At 35.4% G+C, this 20574-nt stretch overlaps 1 protein-coding gene across 2 annotated transcripts in view; it reads left to right on the top strand.

The window, feature by feature from the left end:
- The window catches only part of MIGA1 (mitoguardin 1), a 40837-nt gene extending 20321 nt beyond the window's left edge, over positions 1 to 20516 (top strand). The window contains exons 8-17 of one of the 2 annotated variants that reach the window (XM_055815405.1): positions 4156 to 4256; positions 13177 to 13295; positions 13476 to 13548; positions 13879 to 13965; positions 14089 to 14187; positions 14507 to 14641; positions 16083 to 16136; positions 16773 to 16889; positions 17217 to 17378; positions 18346 to 20516. In XM_055815405.1, the coding sequence (XP_055671380.1) occupies positions 4156 to 4256; positions 13177 to 13295; positions 13476 to 13548; positions 13879 to 13965; positions 14089 to 14187; positions 14507 to 14641; positions 16083 to 16136; positions 16773 to 16889; positions 17217 to 17378; positions 18346 to 18405 (1007 nt within the window). In that variant the 3' untranslated portion in view covers positions 18406 to 20516. Of the gene's footprint in view, positions 1 to 4155; positions 4257 to 13176; positions 13296 to 13475; positions 13549 to 13878; positions 13966 to 14088; positions 14188 to 14506; positions 14642 to 16082; positions 16137 to 16772; positions 16890 to 17216 lie in introns of both variants that reach the window. The other variant, XM_005238440.4, reaches the window with a different exon arrangement.
- The last annotated feature ends 58 nt before the right edge of the window (positions 20517 to 20574 follow it).

Here is a 20574-nt window from a genome sequence, read left to right as displayed (position 1 = left end):
GTACATCCTGTAAGACTTCATGTAATACATTAGTAGCTACTTGGTAGGACTGATAATTTTAAATGAATATTCAGTCAGCACTCTCAGAGTTATGACTATTTATGAACATAAATAAAGCTGCTTTTGGATGCTTCAGCAACAGTGGTGACAAAGCACTGTGCCACTTGTGACTAGCTAGAAGACTGTGACACGTTGTCTTGAAATTGAATTATGTAGTAATTCGTGCTTCTGCGCTCTCTGAACTTGATTGTTGTAATCCCCTTGTCTAAGGGGCCTGACTAGCAGACAACACAGTGGCCGCCTGTGTGGCCGCCTGGCAGAATACTGGGACCCTGCTGCTCTTGGGGTACCCTGACTTTTCATAAGTGGATTCCTTTGCAAGGTTTTCTCTTCTTTGGAGTCTAGCAAGTCTCTCCTTTCTCATCTTGCTTTCTTGCTCGTGATGTTTTACTGCATTGATGTTCTACTGAAGCGGGAGAGCTGAGAATAGGAAACCATGGCTTTAAAGGTGGCACTTGGACATAATTTTCTTAACTCCCAGTGAGTCCTTTGCCAGCTGGTAAGTGCTTTCCATTTTTAACTACTGAATGTAAGTGCCAAGCTCACATGTGAACTCATGCCGTGTTTCATTCAGGGTTGGAGGGAAGATAACATTATAAACAGTTTTCAGAATTCTAAAACATTGTGTGAAGGTGAATACTTCCCAGGCAAATGCCTAAAAAGTTAATTGGTGTGCCATTCCATCTCTAAGGTCAGATTTTTCTCTGGGGGTTTAGAGGGTTAGTTTTGTGGTCTGTCTCACCACACAAACCTATCAGAGCAAAGACAAATATATATTCCAGATCAGTATTTTGCGAATAGATGTGAGGGTAATAGATGTGAGGTTCAATTTTGGGTTTTTTAGCTTGCTTAGTTTCAAATAAATAGTTGTTTGCAAAATCTTATAAAGATGGGGATAATTTCACAAGTTCTAGCAATACCCCATATTCTTTATTCATACCCTTAGTCTAACTTTAGAACCACATATGCATTTTAAGGCGCTACAACCAAGAGTCTTGATGGCAATTACTGTTGTCAATATCACATCTGAAACTCTGCTTCATCCTTTTCACAGATATAAATGAACCCAAAATAACTCCTTAGCTCCTGAAATAAGTAAAGTATATTTGAAGCTCACATACTTGCCTGAAGGTATTAGAGTACATAAGAACTAGGGATGACTGTATGAGCAGTTGCAGCCGCTGGTGGGTCAGTTCCTCTCGCAGCTGTTCATTCCAGGAGTCTCATTGTGGTGCTGTCTTTTTTTTTTTTTTGTCCCTTTTTTTTTTTTTTTTCATATTCTTGTGTCTAAGAATGTTCGCTTGGTACTTGCATGGTATGTAGTGCAGCTGTAATATAACTTTCACCCTAATGTTTTCATAATAGTGTGCTCTCTGCACAGTGTCAGTATTGATAAGCACCTGCTTGGCTAAGGGTATTTAAAGTATTTAGGGTGGTGGTAGCCAGAAAGTCAGAAATAGCTGACAAGGCTGTTCTGTGTTTTCTTTGGGGAGGCTGCACTTTGCATGCACGTATCACTTGCCAAGGGTATTAATTCAGTCATCATTACCAACCTTTTTTAATATTTTTTTTTTTTGGTCATAAAGTGCAAATTTTGTGCCTTTTTTTATAGTAGTGAGAATTTTCTTTGGGTGAAAATATAGATATTCCATATTCAACTAACACATTAAAAGCATACTGGCTCAGTCACAGGTTTTAGGCCCGTATTAGAAAACCTGGAATTACAACTTCTTCAGCAAATACAGATGTATTAAAAATCTTATTATCTCTAGAGCTTCATGTAGCCTGTAGCAGGCTGAATGCAAACTACAGAAGAACCCCTGATTCTTTGGTATTCTGGGCTGGAAACTCTGCGGTTCCTTCATTTACACCAATAGTTTATATATATATATATACATAATAAATTTTAATTAAATAGCATTATTTCCATTATTTCCATTACATTCCATGTAATCAAGTCAGTGTTAAATACTTCAGCATCAGTTTGCAGATATATTATTGTTGCCGAGCTATAAACTCATATGTAACAGCAACAACACAGTAGTTATCAGACAATGTCTGAAGGCTTTGAGTCTTTAGTCCGTGGTATTGTTGGGAGTTCCCTGTGAGGGTGGTTGAGATGTTCTTGGATTGTGAATAAGTTGATACATGAGACTACTTCACAGTTGCACTCTGTGTACGTAAGAGTTGGGTCCCTACCTTAACATCTCCATTAAAGCCATCAGTAAGATCTTTGGAAGTGTGGCCCATGCTTTACTCTCTGAGGAGTTTGTAATTTGCATTGCTGCTTGTGAACATAGCAGTTTATTTCTCACAGTTAGTGTTGGATGTTGCCTAAAGACTGGGAGGATCAGGAAAATACTTTCTTTGGATTGCACTTGAAGCAGGTGCTAGAGGGCTTTTCTAACTGTGAGATGTAGAAGAATTTGTTTTAATTGCAAATTTATTATGGAAAACAGCCAAAAGGAGAGGTTGGAAAAATCTGCAACAAGGCTGTATATCCCTGGACTACCCTATGTTTAACAGTATTATTGCAGTTTCAGCGATTGCTTGTGTGAAAAAGTGATATTAGAAAAGCATTTAATGTAGTATTAGAAGGGGATTAATGCAAATTATGAGCTAGAAATAAGAAGGAGACGTCATGTTACACATATGCTCTTACCAGACCTCAAGCAAATGCTTCACAAGCAAATGCTTCACAAACCAGCTTGATTTTTTGTTCCAGCTCTTTAGATTCCAGTATGTGATTGTTTCTCAACCAACCTGGATGCTACTGTACTTTCCGTCTTGGTTTTAAGAGGTCAAAAGAAAGAACAAATTATTAAGAATCATCTGAAAAAAATCCAATACTTTCATATGCATATTGGTGAAGTTGTGATTACAAGTAGGAATCTGCCTAACTCAATCTAGTAAAATCTTTGTCCAGACTTTTAATATTTTTTCCCCTCAGTGAATAGTCTCAAAGACAGATATTTATTGTTATGTGCAATTTTTGAGCTATCATTCCAAGTCTGTAACTAATAAAACCATAACAACCATCGAAATAATAGTTATGTGTATGTGTAGCATTTCAATTGATGAGTAAACCATTCCAGTATATTGGCATTTGGCCACTTTGCTATGTAATACTGGTTTTTATGAAGTATTGCTGTAGCAACAGATCTGGATGACATTGGGTAGCTGGTTGCTGCTGACTGTTGGAAATAAAACAGACTTTTAGCAACACATGTGTAATGTCTGAAGGTAGAGCAACCCAAAATAAATGCCTATGCTCTACCAAGAGTGTAGTATGGGGTACATCAAGCCAAAGTCTGACTTATGAATATAATCCTTCTGTGAAAGTGTTCCTGTATGGTGAAAATGAAACCATGTATGCTAGTAATATGTGCAACAGTTGAAATCCAAGAATAAAAAAAAAGGAAAACTGAGAGAAACTGTATTGCAGATTGTTTTAAGCCAGAAGTATCAGTTATTATAAAGGCTTTAAGAGCTGTAGGATTATAGTAAATGCTTCTGGATGTGTTATTTCAGTGGAAAAGCTTTTTGAGGAAAGAGGATACAGTGAAGATTAAAAACTTCACTTGCTCTCTTGAAGAACCAGCGAGTGAAAAAAGACATGAGAAAATGAAATGAGTTCAAGGCAAGCTGAAACCTGGTTTTTATTAATGGACTTTTATTTAAAACAGTATTTCTCGGTTACTAAAACATTGAGCATTTGTTATATAATACAGCCAAGTTAAAAACTCAACAGAGGGTTTAGATCAATATAGCAAAGTACTATCTTTAGATAGTGAGATCTTCAGAAGCCTGTTAAAGGAAAGGCAAAACCTCTGGGGAAATATTTTTTCTTCTCTCTGTTCATTGCAGATGATATTTGTAAGTCCACTTTACAGACAGAAAAATACAGTCACCTTTATATATGTCAGAGGGTCATACAAGAATTTACTGTCATAGTACTACAATGTTGTGCCTTCCAAATGAAGTACTATACTACATTAAAGTATATATGAAACACACTTTCAAGGCTTAAATGGAATTTTCTTGATAGTCTAATAATCAGGTGTTTGTTTGTTGTTTCTTTTTTTAATTTGAAAGATAAAAATACAGACATTACTGTGAAGGATAATACGGATGATTTCTGCCTTCGAGATACATTAAGCATTGCATCAACAGACTCCTTTGTTTCCACAGCTGAGGTAAGACTCTGAAAGATTGCTTCTTTAAAGATTCATTGATCTATTTGAACAGTGAGCAGAAGGATCTCAATTTGTTGCTCGTTATTGTAAGCAAAATATGTTTTTCTTATAGGGAAAAACAAGAATCTTTCCTTGCTTACTTGTAACCAGCTTCCTAGCAGTTCAAGTAGTAATGAAGTTGAGATCAATTTGCTTTTTCTTTGGTGCACTGGAAGAATGTTTCCCCAGCTCCTTCTGAAAAGAAGTTGGTTTTAAAAAATATACCAGATTTTTGTATGTGAATAAGCACAATCAGTTGAGGCTATAGTAGTTCCTTTCACTATGAGCTGCATTTTTCTCTTTTTTTTTTTTTTTTTTTTTTTTTTTTCCCCCTATTCCCTTACCATAATATGAAGAAGGCTTTGTCTTTTTTGGAGAGGAAATTATTAGAAATTGACAGCTATCTATTTTAGTATGTTCCATGCACGATACAATATACCTCATCTAACTTTCCCTAATCTTGGATAAGACCACAAAGAAAATACCTCAAAGACCACCATAAAGAAATAATCTTTGGATAACAGGACACTGGCTGTTAGCTGAAATCTGCTACAGCTCCCTTGAAGTATTTGGAAGAATTTTTATACAGAGAAACACTTATTTGAATGAGGAATATCTCCTTTTATATTCTCTCAGGAGCTAAAGTGATCTTGAATAGCACTCTTCTCCAAATTACAGGAAAAGCAATTGGTCTCAATAGATACATTCTGTGTTAGATACTGCTTTCGTATATGTACTATAACTAAGATACTAAACTCAGACAGTTGTAAAAAGAGAGAGAATTGCATACACATTTTTTGCAATTATTGTTTTGACTGTCTGTTGTATGGTTTGTTTTCCTACAACCAGTAATTCAAATTAAGTTGCGATGGGTATGCCTAACATTCATTCCTAACAAAGATTATGACTTCAGAGACTGGTTACTCTTCCCTGTAATTTGGACAAGATCACAATTCAAGCTTGTGTCATCTCTTTACAAGCCCTTGAGAGGAGCAGTAAACCATTATAGTCGGTACACTTTTGTAGCTCTCCTCACCCCACCCTGCTCTGCCCTGAACTTTCCTAGTGTTTGTTGCAGGTATGTGAAAATGGGAACAAGCCATTATCCTCATTTGTGTTGCTTGGCTTAAAAAAAAACCACAAACAAACAAAAATAAAAACAACCAAAAAACCAACCAAAACATAGAACACCAAAAAAAGAAAAATGGGATGCATCACCTCAGTGGAATTGGCATCTTATCCTGAAACTAAATTGTCTCAGTATTTGCTAAAGAAATCTTTGAGTCAAAATTGGCAACAGAATTGTCTTTACATATTCTGAAAATATTCTCCACATTTTGATACCTCAAAGCCACTTCTGTCAACTCCTTCTTCCAGAACAAAGTTATGAAGATTTTCTCTTCCTTTCCAGCTGTTCTAGCCTTTGCCAATAGAAAAAGCTCTCTGATCTCCTTTCTCAGATTTTATTGAAGAATCTATAAAAAATCTCAGCTGATAGGAGTACTGAAAACTAACAAAGCCAAAACCAACTTGAGGTTTTGTGTTCAAACCAGAACACTATCAAAATATGAACTACTAATCTTAAACTACAAGGCTGGTTAGCCTCTCTAGTAATAGTTACTGGGGCATCATTGTGTGGTGCAGGTATAATAAAGCTGTAAATTGGTCTTCTTTTATGAATATAGTGCTACCTTGATGTAAAGTTTTGTCAGTCCTCTGGGGGGAGAAATGCTTTGAATTAGTCCTGCAAATAACTATGGCAATGAGGAGTAATAACTACTTCCTAGTATATCTCAGCTATTAGTAGAGAATGGTAATCACTTTGATGTAACTGGATTAGAATCAACATACCAGACTTTTTTATTCTAGACATGGTGATGTCAGGTAGCTGTTTCTTCCTTATCTACTTCTTCCATTTTTTTATTCTTGCACTGGTGAAAAAGTGGAATGCTTTAGGCTCACAGGTCTGACTGAGGCTTTTCCAGCTTTGGATTTGTCTCAGCTAATGGGCAAATAGGCAGTTGTTCTTTCATCCTGTGCTCCATGATCGCAGTTACAATTTTTAACTCTGTATGCTGATAGAAATGTTTAGTAAAGTTTTTGAATCTGGATTTCATATACGTATGTATACTGCTGTGTGATTTTTGCCCTACTGGAGTCATTAGTAATTTCACCTTCCAAGTAGCAGTATTTTTTGTGATCATGTCATGCTACAAGCTGTACATTGACAGTTATTCATCTTCCTTCTACATTGCATCCTGTCCCAAGGAGCAGAACTAAGTATTTTGTGTGACTGGTTTTAGAGACTAGAAGCTGTTTTCATGTTTCAGTGCTGAAATACAGTCAAGTCAAATTTAGCTCACGGGCCTCAGGAGGCATAACAGCAAAGATACACGGAATCCTAAAACATAGATAGATGTTTCGATGAGAATTGATAGGGATACTGCTTGGGGAGGCAACGGGAATGTTGTGCTGTGTTATATTAGGACAAAACATAGGAAGATGGCTTTCTAGAAAAGAACTGTGCAAAACTGGGACGGCTGGCAGAGTTTAAGTCACATGCCCTTTTGATGAGCTCTACAGGATAGCAGTAGGGTGTGCCAAAACTTCATCTTGGCTATGGCTGATAATCAAGAGGATGCTGAGGATCATGCATTTGATGACTTCTCATACAGAATTGTGCCAGTCTGGACACCTACAACACACAGGTATCTGAATCCTACAGAGATGATTTAGGCAGGCAGTTGCTATCCCCAAGCCCAGACAGACTTCTGTTCTTAAACACACATAGGCTCTCAGAAGCGCTGCAGAAAGGGCGGTAAACACAACCGTTTGCCCTAATTAAGTTGTTGATACTATATAATGTGCTAAATAATGGTATTAGCCATTTGAGACCATCTGCCATCAGCTTGTGTTTATGAGGGTTAGTATCCTTTTCATATTCTTGCTGTCTTACCTACTGTGTGATCAAAATAGCTACCACCTTTGGCAAGAATGCAGCAGTGAATGTGCCAGATAAAGGTCTCCACCCTCTCTTTCCTGGCTTGTTTTTCTTCTTTCCAGTAGAAGCACTTTCCTGCTTTCCTTGACAGTGAGCTTTATTGCTGCCTCTCCCTTGTCAGTGCACGTGCATTTATCATGTCTTATTTTCATATCTTGGCTAGAACTGAATCTGTAGTTCTATTATCAAATAAACTCTGCTTTCTTTATTAAAATGTTAACTGAATCCAAAGCTTGCGAGATTTTTCAGACTCAGGAATAAACACTTAGCTGCTCTTTTTTTTTTTTTTTTTTTTTTTTTTTTTTAGCGGTAGTTCCTTTACTAAAGTTGTCGTTTTCTCAGTTCAAATGTAGTAAAACAAAACAGTGCGGGAAGGAGCAGGCTTTGATAAGAGGGAAAGAACGCCAGTTTCCATATGCCTGTAATTATTTGCACCAAAACCTTCAAAATGACTGAAACTGAATGAAGAGTGACTGAACTGCTCATATCACCTGTCCAATTTGACATGGATTATTGTCTTACCTCAAAAACAAATGTACAGCAGTCCTGTAGTCTAGCATGCCCGGGGTAGCAAATCATAAGTAGCTTCCTATTCTAAAACTTCAATGAGGTACAGAGGCGCCTCATAATTATAGTTTTAAAACATGTGGAGAGAGAGAGAAGGGAAAATTAATCCCTGAAGTCTTTCATTCTGCTAACAGTAATACTGTTTCTTCTAAGAACCTGTACCTAAAGTGCCACTAACCGCTACCTACTATGTTGGGCAAGCTGAAAAGATTTCATGCTGGCCAGTGAAGTGTGATATCCACTAATAAAGCTTGTCTATTTATATCATCATCAGAAGCTTTCTACCTCCCAATAAATGTTGCTGCTGTTGTAGGCAACAGAACAGTTCTGTTTCACTTAGAGAAACACTTCCCATTCCTATGTCCCTTCTAACAAATTCCTCAAACTTCACGCTACATTTGTGTTGGGGTTTGGTTTTTTTTTGTTATTTGTCTTCTGCATCCCAATAGATATAGCCCCAGTTAAAAATATTCTATTGTGAATATTAGAATATATTATTATATTAGAATATAATAGAATTATTATATTAGAATATAATAGAATATAGAATCTAATATATTAGAATATTAGAATATAAAAATATTCTAAGTTTTCCATGTGGCAATCAAGAGAACAGGAACCAGATTCCTTTTGATCCCCTTCAAGGACAACTGTGGTTGCTTGCTGTATGGTTATGAATAAGAAAACTTAGACCAACAAGTCATTAAATAGGGCTCTAAAGGCTTTAAAAATAATACTAAAAAAATATATCTGGAGTTGATCCTTGTCCTCTAGCAGAAACCTTAGCTATGTATGGTATTTTCATAGTATATTAAATGTTTTCATTTCTAGGTCAGGGACTTAAATAGCTAGTGTGTTCCTATATGCTGACTGCTTATACTATACAGTTTCTAATTCTTAGGAAATACATGTAACATTTGTAACAAATCCCATATATTAGCACTGAACTAATTTTTGTACCATAATGCCTCCATGCAGGTGTTACGTAGGCAAAAGCCTATGTACCAGACACAGCACGTAGCCCAGGATCATTCTGCCCAGCAAGGAGTAGTAATACCACTGATGCACACAATAGAGTGAATTCACATTCTTCATTATACTTAAAATTAAGAAAGTTGCAGCAGTAATTCAGATAAAATCATGTTCTGAATGTGTGCTTTCCTCGTATAAATTATAATACGCGACATATTTTCTTTAAGTAAGTATAGGAGGAGTTCCTGAAATTACATTAACTCCTTCCTGTTTTCTTCTAGATATTAGGAAGAATGCACCATTTTAATAAAGTACCATCTCAAACGTTTTACTTAGTAATCACCATCACATCTTCCAACTCCCAAAACATGTTTCACACTCATCCTGCAACTACTTATGTTTAAAAATAAAATAAGAAAATGTTTAAAAGATACAGATATCCAGAGAAAGAGATCATCAGCCTTTTTAATATAGGATAAGCTTAGTTTCTCGGGATGTAAGGAATGCTGACTGTGCCAGTAAATGGACCTTTTTATTAGGGGGAGCAAGGAAGAATTCCTAAACTGTCTAGCATGGTTTATTTTTGTTACATTCGTGTAGGTGGTTATTTTGGTAGTCAACAAGGTCTTGATGCACAGCTGAGAATTTTTTCTGTTTATTAAGAAACAGCTTGCGGGTGTCAAATAAGAATACTGACTGTTCTATTAGGCCAAAGCAGTCAGGGAATCCCAGGCTTAAAAACTATTGCAAGTTGCAGAGGTTTGATGCTCTACAACAATGGTTTCAGCATCTCTACTAGCAGGTGCTGCCTTAAAGCTGAACTGCCCAGAGGAAGCTGACGATCATCTGAACAAAACCAATCCATGTTGTAATCTTCAGAGGCTGCTTCGCAGCACTGTGTGGAGAGGCACAAGTTACCACTACAAGCTTTGGAGTGTTGAAGGCACATGCTTATTTCAACAAAACGAAGTTTGGTATTCACTGCACATCATCATAAATGTGCAACAACTACTATCTCTTTCTTGAGCCTTGAACAGGTAGAAGTAGAGCATTACAAGATTGGGTTGCTGCTATAGGGTGATTCATCTTTTCAGCTCTTTGTGTGCATTTTCATATTCTTCCTCATGTAACCCCACATGATACTGATGAAATAGCAGACACCTAGAGGCTGACATGTCAGGTCCATCATCACAAGGCTCTGTGTTACTTGCAGCTACCAGCACTTTCGTTAGCTGTGCATGGAGCACTTTTTCATCCTTAGTGGTGTCTTAAAGAGTTTCAAAATGGCAGTGGCTGTACAAAGAAGTGTTTGCTGTGGAATGGCAAGAAGGGACTCAAGAGGCTTCCGAGAGTCCAACTTACCTGTAATGGCAAGATGCGGGATGCTGGGGCTTTCTGCAAACTTCTGGTAAATACTGAACCACTGTTGAGGAAAGTTACACAGTGGATAGGGTAAAAAGCAGGTACCTGAGTACATATCATGAATGTATACACCAATTCATATAAAGTAGCTATAGTGAGCCATCTCATACAAAACTAACCTTTCTCTCCATCTTTTTCCTCAAAGGTAACAAGTCCTTGGAGACTTTACAACAAAGAGTTAATTTACCTTTTGATGTCAGCTTGAGAAGTTTTTATCTAGAAAATGTTGTATGCTCTGCGTGTTGTTAAACATTGTAATGATTTGCCTATTCTTCTAATAGCTGGACTGTGCGATGTTAGAAACGTGGATGCATGTTCAGAGCATCTTCAACTAATTTTACTTTAAACCAGGATGTTTATATAGGCAAGCTTTCACCTTATTTCATCTCAAAAAGAATGGCCATTACTGAATGTTTGCAAGACCATTTAAAATGTAATACTATATGTTACATATATATATATGTGTGTTTATATTTACATATAAAATATTTGTATATAGATTTATTTTTAAATACTAGAAAGCATCAAAAGAAAATCCATGATGACTTCAGGACCATTACAGTGCAGCTTCAGAGCTTGTCTGGAAATCACCTTTTCTAGTTAAACTTAGAGGTCATTTTGGTTTCTGGTTTTCGGTTTGTTTTTCCTCCTCTTCTCTTTATGCATGCTAAGAGTAAGAGAAGTCAGCGATAGAGGAATTTGCACCCACTTTCCAAATGTTACTGGTTGGAACAAACTTCAACCTGTAATCAAAACCATCTTCTCAGTAGAAGAATAGTTATACCTTTTCCTTCTGTTTAGTAGCCAGTTACTTAACCTCTCTCTTTGTTTGAGCTCAATAATATGCATTACAACAGTAACACAGCTATTTTATTTCATCTGAGCATAAGAGGAAGTGTAAAAGAAAACAAAAAAAGCAGCTGAATATAATCAAGGGGCTAGCCCCACTCCCGGGTATCAGATTCTGTGCTGATCTGTAATCACAAAGGCTATGATGAAGCATCTTCACGTGCGAAAAATGTTACCAACTCAGGCTTGCTGGCAGCGGGTGGAGATTACCTGTGTCTAACTGAAAATCACACAAGTGACACTTCAGTCACTGTCAGGCAGTTTGCCTAAATATCTGAAGAAGATGATTTGCCTGAAGTTCATGAGAGAAAACTAATATAATCCCTTTTACCACAGAAGTTGTAACCTCTAAGAGAAGGACAGCTGTTTATAAAGTGCACGTATGTTCACAACCTATTTCTTCTCATGCTTTGCAAATTAAATGAAGTATATAGAATTTTTTATGGCTTCAGTAATAGCTTAATCGAGACAGAAAAAAATTAGTATATTACTTGCGTTCTGTTTTGGTCTTTATTTCAGAAAATATGTTTGTTTTTTCCCCAGTTACTATTTTCTTAACCCTAATGTAGAAAAACGAATTCTGGAGTAAAGATTTTTCACTTTTTCGTGTTTATACCTGTTCTAACTATAGCAGTGTATATATATATGTGTGTGTGTATATATATTTACCCAAACAATGAAATCTAAAATTCAACATGATAATTTTACGAAAGGTATTGTATGTATTGCTTACAGTAAAAGAATAGTGGTTTGAGTGATTGAAAACGTCAGTGTAAGTTCCTACAAATCCATATCATCTAACAACATGCAATGCTTGTCAGAACACCAGCTCTGTACTGACGTCTCTATAACTTACTCGTGTACTTACCTGTTTTGGTCCATGTAAACATATATCAGCACGTGCTTATATTCTTACCTTCATCAGGCAAGGCTACTTGGCCAAACTTGTTGCTGTGGTTGGCTCAACTACAATCTGTGGAGAAGACCCACTGGAAGCACACGGACTATCCTTATGCACTTACCTGTATCTCCTCAGTCAGGGGGAAAACTTTTCAGCATATATTTGTTTGAAAATATTAATGAAAGTTTAAAATAAAAGTTATATTTTAATCTGGTTTTTTTTAAAAATCTTTCTAAAATCCAGGGTAACTATTTTTATATAGTTCGATTACTGTGAGAATTATTTTTAAAGATGTTTCTAGGCTCCGTTTTTATAGCCTAGAAGCACATGTTTGTTTCCCCCATGCAGGATATTAAAAAAAAAGAAAAAAAATTAAAAAATAATTAATTTTCTGGTTATTAGCTACACTGAAAGATGTGTAAGCCTCTGATTTTTATTTTTTTAATTTTATTGGATCATTAATAATATTATGTATTGTTTGTAGTAGAAATTGTAGCTAGCTATTGTCTTGTGGATTGCATGTGATACCCTGTAAACAGAAGTTCTCCGTATTATTTATGTGCTTTGATTTCTTAATCTGTTTTGGGCTTTTCTTGCTCTAAAACTGTCCCTGAGTTCACATTAATTTATATGATAACCACAGAATTAAAAGTGCTGATAATTAAAACCTTTTGGGGGAGCCTGTAGTAAAATGCTGGATGGTCATGCTTCATACGATTTGCTTTGGTGACTAGCAGACACATTTACCATCAAAACAAAAACAAGGGTGGGAGGACGCTGCTATTTCCAGCTTCCTAAAGATTTGCTTGATGCAAGCATTCTGTACTTTGTGTCCTGACAATGACTTTTTTTAAACAGCTTTGAGACCCATTAGAATTAACTAGGCAAATTAAAACCAAGATGCCGCCATTTTATTAATTAAACTTCTGAAACTTGAAACCTGAAACTGTAGCTTTCTGATTTTAAAAGTTACACAGTAACAGTCTTGCTAATAATGTGGTGTTTCTCTTCTGTTTATGAGTTGAGTGGTGCCCCTTTTTTTTTTAAGCAGATGCAGGAAAGGATACATCTTTCAGTAAAATGTCAGGAAAACATCTAATTTGTTTTATCTTTACAAAAATTATGTTAGCAAGCTCTTTATTGAACTTCAAAAAAATCTTTTTTTTCAGCTTACAGAGCACAGAGAGATTCGTAATACGTATGGCCTAGGTTCCCTTTGCCATTGCCCACTGTATGAAGAAGCTATGCACTTAGCAGAGGAAGGCAAAATTTATTCACGAGTGTTAAGGTATTGATTTATGTCTACTTAATTATTTCCAAGAAAAGCAAGAATTAAAGTTAAATGTTCTATATAGAACTAATCTTTTAGAAGTTACTTGTACTAAGTATTTTTTCTAGGAATTAGACTTAGTGAATTTTCTTGTGCTTCTTTTTTAATGGTCTTTGAAAACTTTTCTATTTTATATAGGACTGAAATGTTTGAATGTCTAGGAGACAGTGACTTCCTTGCTAAGCTTCATTGTATTCGACAAGCTTTTCAGGTACATAGTAGTGATTTGTCTGTCTGTCTTGTTAAGCCTAAAGTACCTGGCTTTGAAACTTTCAATGTACTACCTGTGCAAGTGTATTTGTAACATACTCTGTAATTAAATATGTTCTTGTTGCTTTTACATGTCTATATTTTTAAAATGGGATGTGTTTGCAGAGGAGTCCCAATTCTGTGATTAGCTTTGGAACCTTTACACCAAAGGCTTAGTAGGAACTTGCCTACTGTAGCAGTGGTTATAATTATACTAAATTTGATAGAAATGTTTAGGGTCACTTAATATAACCTGTAAATGACTATGTCTATTTTCTGAAACCTTTTCTAGATAGTTCTTTCAGAAACAGCAAACAGAATATTTCTTGCTGAAAGTGGAAGAAAAATTTTGTCTGCTATAATTGCGAGAGCACGAAAGGTAAAAGCCTTTTTTAACTAATGTTTTATTTTTAATGTAACTTCTACCAGAATTCGCTTTCCAATGTAAATAAATCATCTCTTTTATTAAGTTTGCTTGATACTCATTGCTTTTACTTTACAGAATCCAAAGAAATTTGAAGATGTCTTTGATGAAATGATATATTTTTTGGAACAAACAGATCACTGGGATAATACTGAAATGGAACTTGCTGCTAGAGGAGTGAGTCTGAATTTCTGAAAAGTGCTTTTATGCAAACTATAGCATCTAAAAATAAATTTTTACAGTTCCGAATTGTGGGAAAGGCAACTTTTTTTTGTTTACATTGCTGATTTAGGGAAATGGCATCCACCACTGCGGTTTAGTACCAGAAAGTGCATCATATTTTTTTAACTTCTCCTTTACTGACAAAGTATCTTTAATAATAGTTAAAACCATTTATAAATCCACATGTTAATACAGAGTTAGAATATGGTGTGTGTTGAATTCCACTGCTGAAAGAGCAACTAGGTTACTTAGATCATGTTCTGATTTAATATAGGTGAAACACCTGAATTTTTATGATGTCGTTCTGGACTTCATATTAGTGGATTCATTTGAAGATTTAGAAAACCCACCAATATCCATACAGAATGTAGTAAATAACCGCTGGCTAAATTCCTCTTTTAAAGAAACTGTAAGTATTTATGTATATATTGGATAAACATTATTCTGTACTATGTTACAATAAGTAGATGGTATGATCAATACAGCATTGGTGTGAGCATTCTGATATAAAATTTCTGTATATGTCAAAACTGTTCTTCCAGCAATCTATGCTTTATGTACTTAAAGCACAATTTAAAAATCAGAATAAATCCCAACAAGTGCAGTATAAAGACTGTGTATATTGTCTTGATAATAGCATTAATTTTGAAGCAAAGAAACTATACCATCCTTCACTGTAGTATCCAATTCAGCTTCCAATGTAACTGAATATGTACCTGAAATATTCCTAAGAAAAAATAAGCATGTTTTATTATCAGGTTTTTCATAATAACAGTTTAAAAGCTACAAGTCTGGGCCCAAAATATATAGAATGATTGAATGTATTGGAGAAAATACTGTAACTTGTACTGGAAAAATGAAGGGTTTTTTGAGGAAGTAGAATTCTAGAAGGGAAGATTCTGTTAGCCACATCGTACATACTAGATACAGGGTTTTGCTCGTACACCAGAGGTTTAGCAATAAGGCACAAAGTTGCAAGCAAACACAAGTAAATTAATACAATACAGGCATTCAGATACTGATAATATTTCATGCTTTTTTGTATGTGTCTCTTTATTTGTCAAATGAGATCTCATCTCTGTTATAGACATAGCGGCTACTGCCAGGGTCAGCTGGTAGAGGTCCTACTGTCACTTCATCCATTTATATCTATAAACTGCCAGTTTTCCTTTTATTTTTGCCACAATTTAAATATTCCTTCTACAGGAAAAAAAGGTAACATGCATATATTTATTTTTGTAGTTATGTGATAACACTGTGTTTTGCAAGCAGTAAATTATCTTGCAGTACTGAAGGAGGGGTCAGATGAGGATACTTACAAGCTATGAAAAGAAAAAGCCTAATACTGATATCAGTATATTGTATTTCACGGGTCCATATTTGGACAAAACTCCTTAGCTGAATCTAAAGCTATTGCAAGAATGTTTTTGCTAAAATGAAAAAGGACATCTCAATGTGTTCACATGCTATTTAATACCCAAAATAGTTACTTATGTCTGAGCACACACTTTGGTATACAAGAGACCTGGTCCTCAGTTAAACCCAGGGAACGTTGCTAACTGTTGAAACTGTAAAATCAGTCAAGGATGCGAAATGACATTTGAATCAAACTGAAGAAAATGTTACAAAGATCTGAAAACAACAAATATGAACTATGTATAAAATTAGTTACTTGTATCAGATTTTATAGTTTTACATAGAGTGTTATCACAAGATTGAAACTGAAAAAATACAAATCCCCAAAACATAGAAATACAGTATTTTTCAGATCACTTCTTTTGAGATGAAATATAATTTCTCCTACAGTGAAGTTACACAGGATTTGGGGCTTTTTTTTTTTTTACATGTAGGCTGTTGCTTCAAGCTGTTGGTCAGTACTGAAGCAGAAAAGACAGCAAATGAAGGTAAGTTGCCTTCCAAATTATGTGGACCAAAGTTACTGATGGGTTCCTAAGAATTAGAAGTTCTGTAACTGTGGCAAATAAGTTACAAAGAGACTCTTAATCCTGTAGACATGTTAGTTAGACAAGAGGCTGCCAACTGCAGAAGTGTAGCTCATAGGGCCATAATACCAGGTTTTTTAGCAAAATGTGTTAGCTGAAAGATTTTCAACCTAGTGACGTCCAGTTAAAAGTGGCGACTAATTTCTCTGACTTATGGCCAGCGGTTTTTTCCATTCAAAACTGTGCAGTTTGCTTACTTTTTTGCAAGTTTCAGCTATACGTAGTGTATAGGGACTCAAACAGGAATAACTGAATGAAGTAATCTGATCTGTCATACGAGAGTCAAAATAGATTGTTCATGATCTTTCTGGACTTATGCCTATTAATCTTAAAATATTTAAATGCTGAAGTAAAAACCTTTTCTAAAAAAATCATTACACTTGTTTGGTACAGTTGAGCTGTGACTTAAAGAAGTTCAAGTTACCACAGCCCTGCAGTAGTAGGTGTTTCAGGCTTTTCTAAAGATTTCATTTTATATAATAGAGATTTATACTAAATTTCTTGTGTAATATTTGTCTACGTTTTTTACATCACTAGGTGCCTGATGGATTTTTTGCACATTTCTATGCTATATGTGAACATATCAGCCCTGTTTTGGCATGGGGCTTTTTAGGCCCCAGAAATTCCCATTATGACCTATGCTGCTTCTTCAAGGTTTGCAACTTTTTTTTAATTACCACTTACCTTATTTAAAAAAAAAAAAAAATCTTCCATGTTAACAGAAATGAGGGTTTTATTTATAAACATACACTTCCTAAGATTTAGACTAGCAGTAAGAAACCATGAAAATAAATGTTTTCATATTAAAAATGTTAAGCCTAGAACTGTTTTACAAAGTCTATTTTAGTGCACTTCTATCTTAGCACCAAAAGAATACATAAATGGATGTTTTTAGGAAATGTGTAAAAGGAATAGCTAGCATTGCATACCTTTTTTTCTTCTTGTAAGTGAATACAAATTTTTCCTTTTTTTCCCCACTAGGATCAAGTGCTTTTCTTCCTCAAAGACATTTTTGATTTTGAAAAGGTGAGATACTCAACTATTGAGAGTTTGGCTGAAGATCTTATGCAATTATTAATCAGACACATTGAACTTTTAATGGCCTATCTTGGAGCAGATTCACTAAGGCATGTCAGTGCTTGCGTAAGTGGCCACGGGCATGTCATGACCAGTGGGCTCTTAGAAGCAAAAGTACAGTAAGCTTAAAATCCATGACAAATAAAATGGAGTGCACTTTGACATACTCCTTCCCACCTTTCTCTTTAATGCCGAAGCTATCATCGCTGTTACCAAGCAAGCATCTGAAAATGTATTATATTGCTAAGTATGGAAAAGGACTCAGGGAGGTTAAATGTACATCTATGAAAAGAACAGGTGAGCGTATTATTGTATATACCTAAATTAAATTTGCAGCTCAGTTGTCACTGTATTTATACTTAATGTATCCCAAAGCTTTTTTCTGTAACATTTGGGTAAAGTTTATTTATGCAATACTGTACTTTTGCACAGATAATTTGTAAGTGAAGCCGATGGAGTTGTTTCCTTTAAAGGCTTATAGTACAAAATGTTCGTTACGGAGTCTCCAAATCATTGTGTGTCTAGATCTAGAAGGTGTTTTGACTGGGGTATATGCAGTCTCTGATTCATGTGACACACATGCAGTAAAGTAATCGCACTCACAAAATGAACTTGTTGCCACTGCCCTGAAATTACAGTTGCGTGGGTGTAAGCAGTCATTTTGTACTACAGTGTAATAGAGCGATGGAGGAAATGCAGCCACCATTTGGGCAGGAATGACTTGCAGTATGCAGTTTTTACTTTATTTTGTTTTAAAACATCTAAACATCGTGAAGGTGTTTGAGAGCACTTATTTATATTCAAAAAGCTATGGTAGCTTCACCAATTAATTTAAAACTTTTATTATTTTTTTTAAACTGTTACTACTTTATATGGTGGTAGTAGATATACTAATACCATTCTCAGTTCATATGTAGCATTTGAAAATATATTTTTAAATAAGGGTGTATGATGGGATTTGTCGATCATGAAACAGAATCAAAAGCTGTGTTTTATAATGAAAAGCATTTCAGTCTTCCTCCCTTCCTTGTAGGAAGTTAGGTGTCTATTTAAGAGGAAATCTAAGCAATTGTGGCCATGTATGTGCAATTGAAAACTGTGGCTCAGGGTATGGCACCCGGAACTTTAGGTAGGAGCGCACAGCACAGTAAGAAGGCATAAGGGAACTTGCAGTAATGTCTTTTCCTGTGATAGAGGTAATAGATAATGGTGATCTGTAATCTTTGAATTTCTGTAAACTGAAACAATGTTTCATAGTTAGCTTAGGCTCTTAAACTACTCATATATGCTTTGCCACATAAAGCCAGCCCACAGGAATCCTGGGTCAAGTAATACAGAATAAGTAATTACAGAGTAATTCTAATTATTCAGGTACTTGAGAAGCATGTTGTTAAAATCTGGCATATTGAAATAAACTTTGATTAGAAACATTCCAACCTTTGCTGCAAACGCAACCCAAAATAACGATATTTGAAAAGGAAGGCCTGTGTAATTCCATAGACTTTACTGAAGCTGACATTTTGCTCCTTTGTACTCATCTGATAAATACGAAAATGATGAAAATGTGTCATGTGACTTGTGTGAAATGCCAACTGATTATAGTTTATTTAAAAAAAATAAAAAAGTATACTTCTATGTGTAATAAAACAGAAATTCCAAACGCTGCTGTTGGTCTATTTCCACCATTCATGTTGCTGAACTTGGCACCGTGCTCCATGCTATACTTTTTTTTTTTCTCTGTAAAGTATGTCTTCAATACTGGAATGTGAAGTTTTTTTCACCCATCTGACTTAGCTTAAACATACTCATCTGCTCAAAAGTATCTGTATTTTGGCAGCTTTTTGCAAGTCTATGAATGAAATTATATGGTACAGTAAGGTGTCTCGTTGGGTTCAGAATCAATAGGAATAGCTGGAAATAGAGGTAACAGAGTAAATGGCACATTCCACAGCGAATGTACTACCCGGAGGGTGCAATGTGTCAAAAGAAACTGCTGTGGTTTGTCTGGTCTCATAAAATGATGTGAAGAAAATTGTACCTTAACATTGATCACAGAAAATAAGAAATGCACTTTTTCACAGAAGTAGATGGTTATTTAAGTGAGCAATTTTCATATTATTTATAAAAAGCTCTTGAAGAAAGTGCAACAGCATTTACACATGAGATTATAATGTTTCTGGATCATTTAAAAGTCAGTCTTCTGTTGAAACTGAAAGGGTGTGTTTTTTTAAACAGAAGAATGAAAAAGGTCTAATGAAACACTGAAATATTTAGAAAATGGGTAAGAACCTGATAATACCCGTCTTAAACAAATGTATCTCTTTAAAACAGGAGCACTCGTGGAGCTCTCGAAAGCCCATAGAGACAGGCAGGAAACTGAACTGATGTATTTCTCATCCGAAACAAGAATTACAGTATCTGGCTGCTGTAAGATACCACTAAAAACCATTTGATTCAGAAACAGTTAAGAAGGAAGAAAGAAATAGAGAGGGAAAGGGAGGGGAAAAGAGAGAGGAAGAGGGAAAAGTGCAGGTAGGTGTGGGTAGGCTTTTGATCTCCTCTGGGTCTTTCTGGAACCTTTCCCAAAAAGCATTCATATATTCTGTCCTTCCTAACTCTAGAGGCACAGCTACGAATTTGAATAGGAGATAGCTGTCTCCCTTTAACACGGAACTGGAATCAGTTCTCTTATAACTGAAGTTTTATACACATCAGCTAGAAGGTGGGTAACCAGCCAGATGGCTTAAGAATCTCAAAAGTCCACCACCTTTACACAAGTGCCAGAGCTGCACCAAAGCAGTGACAGGATAATGCAATTCTGCTTTAGTGAATTCATAATGAAAATCAGAATTTAGTTTATAACCTCTAAATTTTCAAGTAGTTTTGAATGCCACTTACCATGCTAATAAGAACAAGCTGAATTTAAAAGCCATCTTCTTCTGCCGTAACTGTACTAAGATCAGAAATGTTGAATGTGTAGGGATTACATGAGAATCAAATATTTATATCATTTGTAATTTAGTTGTAATAATATTCTCACTTTTAATGTGTTCTAAATGATTATTATACTTCACTTTTGTAGTCTCTGGTTTATATCAAACTAAATGTGTCAAATCAAGTGTCAGAGTAAGTGTAATTGTGAACTTTCTGTTGCCTAAATGAACTGCAGCTGTGTATATTAAATAAAATACTTCAGTGAAACAACTGTTGCTCGTATAACTCTATCTAAAACTCGCATTTGCTTAATTCTTGAAATCTAATG

This window comes from Falco peregrinus, chromosome 10, assembly GCF_023634155.1.
Source record: "Falco peregrinus isolate bFalPer1 chromosome 10, bFalPer1.pri, whole genome shotgun sequence".
Lineage (NCBI taxonomy): Eukaryota > Metazoa > Chordata > Aves > Falconiformes > Falconidae > Falco > Falco peregrinus.
This window is presented reverse-complemented; position numbering and strand designations above follow the sequence as displayed.